Below are 6,488 nucleotides of genomic sequence, written 5' to 3' on the forward strand. Positions count from 1 at the left end.
CTGAAACAAGGGTATAGAACTTTATAAATAATATGAATTCCATCGAATTGTTTGAGGTATCATTATCATATTTGTCTTTAATTCTGCCTGCTCATCAAACATTTTAAAAGTAACAGAGATGATTCAACAGAATACAGGAAAGTCAAGGTTTAGAAATGTTTTAGCTTGAATGTAAGTGTGGTAATCATTATAATAATCCTAGGAACATTTAATCTGCATTTTCGATGAAAATCAATGCAACCCTTTCGACTTCAGAGACGGAGCAAATATCGACCAGAGCACATAATGTACACAGTATTTTCAATCGCATAAAATTCATCCACATTCCTTAAATAACACAAAATTGAATAATAATCGCATTTCTGTATTATTGACCAAATAAATATATTCTAATTTGAAGAGAGCCTTTAATAAAACTGTCAGAATTTCATAATAAAAATTAATCGTAATTTGATCATAAAAATGAAATCCGAAATGTTATCCATTTTGGAATTCCTTTTTGCGTTCAATGAATTCAATGTGGTTTTGTATGAACGTGAATAACACTTGAATGATCAATATTATATGTTTACAAGTGGTGATTGAGTGGAATATTGGAATAATTTGTTGATTTGAGCCATCTAAATTCAAAATTTATAGTTTCCATGTTTATTTTGTACTAAAATTGTATAGAAATTGTACACGTGAAATTTTAACCCTATTTTGGACTGTGTCATCACCTATAAATTTGGAAGAAAAAAGCACAATGGCTTCCTTATTATTTTATCTATCAATGTTATATAACATCAGTTTTTGTATCGTAAATAAATAAATAAATATTATAATAGGAGCATTGAGAATAAGAATTTTATTTATTTAAACGAATGAAGTAATCAATTTGATTCTATTGGAAGTTACTAGAAATAATATCTCTGGAAGGAATTTTGTTAAGGAAATTCGAGTTCATTAGTAATTTGATTATTCCAATATGTGTCTTATTCCATCCTCTTGACTTCTATTTTGATCGATTTGATTTTTTTGAACCCTGCTAATCTTGGATTACTTTACTTACTTCAAATTTCCAACACTACCAACTATGATTCATTATGGATTTCTACTCAATTTCTAAAATAACTTTTTTGATACTTCAAAAGTTTATCGCTCAAAACTATATTTTTCGCTCACCCCTCTCAAATTCTTCCTGTTGAGTTGCAGAACTCCAAATGCTTCAATTTTTGGTATACGGTTATTTTGGATCATGAGTATCATCAGAGATCGGCTAAACCAAGAGGGCTTTCCAATCCAGTTACAGCTATAAAGAGTGTTTCTCAATTCCTCTCCCTGTAAAAATCAGACTATCAGAATTATTCAACTTGACCCGTTGAACAATAATTTATATTTTCCTACATTGTTAATTGTTCCTACAATTAATTAATTAGTGAGTAGGTTTTTGATTTTGTATTCAAATTTTTCAAATAAGTGCAATATTTCTAAAGTTTTCGATTTATTGTGATACATTCTGTGATTCATTTAGAGTATAACATCAACCTTCAATATTCAAAATTTTCAAATCATTACCGTATTCCTGGACCGAAAATCAAGTGACGAAGCAGTGTGTGATTACATAATCTTAACTTTTGGACAACATAAACATTTTATCAAACTTTTTGGAGAGATAGTACAGGCTCAGCCTAGTTTTTCCTCCAATGCCATAATAATTGTATTATGATTTAACTGTTTTATACAATAAATGAATGTAATATAATGTAATGTAATGTTATCATAGGACATAGTAATAGACTAATTAGCATTTCTATTTTGGCTTGAATTGATGAGAATATTGTTTGTGAAGATATGGCTCATTTCTTTAGCCTTCTAAATTGGTAGAGGACCTAATTAGATTGAAATTATTAATTAGATTAAAATTGGTAGAGGACTTTTAATTAGATTAAAATTATTCTCCACACATTCATAATACTGTATAATAAAGGATACTCAATTCATAATAACCTTTTCAATCAAGGTATCGTCGACTTGAGTATGTGTCTACAAAACGACCGAGGCATTTTGTTTTGATTCTATATATCTAATTTTCACAATAACATTTTTTATTGGTGGTAATTTCCAAGATCTTTGGTAAAGTTGTTATATCAAGAATTGTTGAAATATAGCATGAACAGTGTAGCATTGAAATCTCTCTAGTTCACTATTTTTGTGAAGAAGTATTGTTCTGGGTAGCACTCTGTCAAGAATTGGATAATTTTTGTTTTTTAAAGCACTCTAAAATAATAATAAAAGAGGAAGACCACTTCTGCGAATTTCAACTATTCACGTTCATTCAATGTGGATTTCTACTCCTATTTCAATTTGCTTATGAGATTCTTCAAGTATTCATCAAATAGGTTTATTCATGAATTACTCGAAAATGCGTAATGAGAGTGAATTAGCAATCCTTGAGGGAGAAAATGAGATGCTTGAGAACTTTCGAGAGGTAGACCTTCATGTATCATTTATTATCCTATATCTGGCGAAGTATCCAATTCTAATTTTGAAATATGTTCCACAGTGGCCGAATATTTCTGGAACAGTGTTGAATTTAATATATTTTTGAAGTAATTCATGAACTTACCTCAGTTTCCAACGACTGTCCTTTCTCACAATATATGAACGACATGAGAAGTACGGTGAAGAATGCGAAACCGTATTTGATTTTCGAGAGAAAGTCGAGTTTCTAGAAAGATGAATTCCTGTTTTATTACATTGACATTATTACCAAACATTACTTTCAGAATTAAATTCCACAGCATCAAGCTCAATTGCGTCATTGAATATTGTTCCTTGATGCTCCTGTACTTGTTTTTTTTCAACACTCCACTCACATGGTCTCCTTTTTAACAAATTGATAAAAACAATATAAATAATCTTGTGGTACCCTTTATTTTTTTTAAACTTTAAAATAGTTCAACAACTAGTTTCGACTCCCATTTAGGTAATTTTGAACCTAAGTTAGGGTCGAAACTAGTTGTTGAAATATTTTAGAGTTTTTAAAAAATAATGGGTACTACAAGATTTTTTATTAATTTTTTTTATCGCGGATGATCCCACATGAGCTTTTTGCTTGTGCGTGGGTAATTAAAAATGCGTTAGTGAATTATGAGATGAGCAAACGTCCATGTCTATTCGATGAGATTCAGCGGGATTCGAACCCACGACCAGGTAGCACTAGCAGACTGAAGGGTGCAACGCCTTATTGGTCAACTCGGCTATCTGGCCAGCAGTTTTATTTTAATCAAGTCTATGATGAACATTTTATAGAAAATACATGTTGTCATTGACAATTAAAGAAGGAATAAGTTAATTCTACTCACCACAATGCAGAATATAGCCAGGCAAAGTTGAAAACATATGAAGGGATTGTAGTACATAACTATAAAGTCAACGCCTTTGTTTATCATTCTAGTTTTCCTGAAAGATGTAACAAAATTTTCTGTTATTTTATCACTCATGATGTAAAAAAGATATTCGAAGTAGGACAGTTCAAATGCTTTCAAAATTATAAAAGATTTTTACTGATCGCCAACAATTCAAAACTCGATTTCAATGATCAATTTTCCTTCAATATAGGCCTGATAAACTCTCATGAAATGTCCTGCACACGGACAAATCATCCACACAGGAATTATATTCATTATAATTATATTATTTGTTACACTATTATTTTGTAAATATTCTTTTTGATGAATAAATTTGATATTGAGTACGAATCCAAATATACTCACTTATAAATCAGCTGATGGTGCACAAATATCCTTCTGCAAACCGGTTTCAATTTTTCATAATCAGTGCTCTGGTCTTCTGCTTGTTCTATCGCTTCAAAATTCAAGTTCAACTCTTTCAAATTCATGTGGAACAGTTTCATTTCTTGTGTCACATTGTCGATGGACAGGAAGAATCCTCCCAAAGTCACCACAAGGATGTAACTGAGATGAGTGTACCACAGTTCGAACAACAGTATGATGAGGTACTGCTTCAGATTTACGAATGATAAGCTCGGTGATGGGGTGAATGGGTTGTAGAACACGAAAGGCAATGAAAGGTTGTTCAGATCTGAAAAATATTTGAAGTAGGGTCTTTTTGAAAAAGTTGTGCTGTGACTAATGTTGTGATATTTCTAAAGGTGCGTACAGATATACGCGCCGCGAACATGAGCAATTCACTTTTAATCAGCTGACTATATCTGTATTTATATAATATTCTTTTTACTATTTATATAATATTTTATATGATATAATATTCTTTCCGAAGAATGGACATTGATATGTCCAAAGCTCCGCCAATTTATGTAGATGCATAACAATATGATTATTATCTATAGTTATTATATTACAAACTGCTTTTTCATATCATATACAGTTCAATAATTATTTTCTTAGTCTATATTATGTAAATTCATCTATAATTTTGCTGTATTGTAAGCTATTGTATATAAGTGTATAAGCCAGTATATATTGTAATCTACATAAATAAAGTACTCAATCAATACTCAATCAATATTTTTACAGAAACGGTAAGATACAGACATAAAAAGCTTGGCATCAGCTGATTAAAAGTGAATTGCTCATGTTCGCGGCGCGTATATGTGTACGCACCTCAAGTTATGCCACAAAGCCTGGTTCTCTGATGGAATTGAACATTGGTAGTGGTGAGCAATTTCTAATCGGTTTATTGTTTCATTAATTTGTAGAATTCGTGTTGCACATTGTGTCATTCATTCATTCTTAGGGAGTAGATGTTTCCCTACTTTCATTCACACTTCTCTATACATTTCTCTTCATTCAAAGCAACTGTCTTATATTACCAGTTATTAAAGTAATAGTTCAGTAGTAGGGAACTGAGGAATATTGGAAAAATTATTCCTGACACTTGAAAATCGAACCATGGATAAGAAGTCATTAAGTTGAATTCTCTTTCTGGTTTCACCCCATTTTCTATTTTCAAAGACAAATCAAGTACCTATCTAATAATTCAGCTATTATATTATATTACTGTTGCTTAATATTGTTGAATTTTCAAAAATCAATTGTATTTTCCTCCAGAGTCAAAAACACTATTTTTATTATATATGGGTCTTGACTAACATCAACATTTGTTTATGATAGCCATTTTGGTTGAAAATCAAATATAATAAAAGTTAAATTATTTTTTCAATAGTAGAATTATTTCTTCAATATTCAATAATTAAACACTTTAACATTAAACCATTCCAAACACTTAACGAGACTTCAATTTTGTGAAAATTAACAATATTTTCACAATTTTTGTTACTTTAGTGAGTGAGTATACTACCGTTATTGTTATTATTTTACCATTATTGTTATTATCTTACCGTTATTATTATTATCTTACCATCATTGAATACGTAGAAAACGACTCCGAATAGTGATGACATGAGGTACCCTATGAAATACCAACGAACTGATGTCAAAATTATCTTCGTCAACAGTATGCTATCTTTCTCCATCGACTCTACAAAAGCCTTTTTCTCTTGAAACGTTGATAATCCAATCCCATCTTTTATTATATCGTACAGATATAGCTCGGACGACATTAGCTGAATCTGGTTGTCTTTTCTGTCATGCAAGATGATGTGCTCAGTTGCTATGTTGAGAACTCCGATTGCCAAGTTTAGGTTCTCCAGTGCTTTCACGCGCGAGTTGAAGTCCCATGTTTCCCAGCTGTAGATCGTAACTAGTAGTACCTCGAGAACTAGGTAGATGACTATCAGGTAGGTGAGGAATCCTTTCAGACTGGGTTTTTGTGGAGAGTAGAGTCCAGTGCTGTTGAGGTGTTTCATGAAGGTGGCAACCACATCGCTCATTTTCAGTATATCCTTAGAGAAAAAACAACGTTCAGAAATTTATATAAACAGGCTTGAAAACTTCCATATTTATTAGAATCGATTATAGAAATTCTATTATAGATCATCGAAATTATTAGATTCAAAATTCCCAGTTTGTTTAAAAATCTATAGGGAATTTCTTGTGAAAGCTATTCTATGTGTTAATCGTATATCGAGGCTTGCAAAATAATAAAATTCCGATAGAAAAAGTTGCTAAAATTCAGATCTTCTTCTCTAAGTACCGTCTCCATTTCGGAGGTTGGCAATCATCATGGCAATTTTTACCTTATTCACAGCCGCTCTAAATAGGTCATTGGTTGTGCAATTAAACGCTTCCCTCAGGTTTCTCAACCAAGACATTCTCCTGCGTCCCACCGAGCGCCTACCAACTATTTTACCTTGGATTATGAGGTGTAGAATCATGTACTTGGGTCCTCTCATAGTGTGTCCAAGGTAAGTCAACTTTCGTATTTTAATGTCACGCACAATATCTAGTTGCTTACCCATTCTTCTGAGAACTTCTACGTTCGTGACTCTATCTGTCCACGATATACGGAGTATCCGCCGGTAGCTCCACATTTCAAATTCAGATAAAGCAATATAATATATA

The 6,488-nt window shown here is 31.7% G+C and overlaps 1 protein-coding gene across 1 annotated transcript; it reads right to left on the reverse strand.

Annotated features, from left to right (window-relative positions):
* Positions 1–1,134: 1,134 nt before the first annotated feature.
* On the reverse strand, positions 1,135–5,857 carry LOC120351979. The gene is made up of 5 exons (XM_039431328.1): positions 5,386–5,857; positions 3,759–4,086; positions 3,348–3,444; positions 2,609–2,710; positions 1,135–1,320 (listed from the first exon to the last, which is right to left on the reverse strand). Exons 1-5 carry the CDS (start codon positions 5,855–5,857, stop codon positions 1,135–1,137), a joined length of 1,185 nt encoding a protein of 394 aa, XP_039287262.1.
* Between the last annotated feature and the right edge of the window lie 631 nt (positions 5,858–6,488).

This window comes from Nilaparvata lugens, chromosome 6 (assembly GCF_014356525.2).
Source record: "Nilaparvata lugens isolate BPH chromosome 6, ASM1435652v1, whole genome shotgun sequence".
NCBI classification, from domain to species: domain Eukaryota; kingdom Metazoa; phylum Arthropoda; class Insecta; order Hemiptera; family Delphacidae; genus Nilaparvata; species Nilaparvata lugens.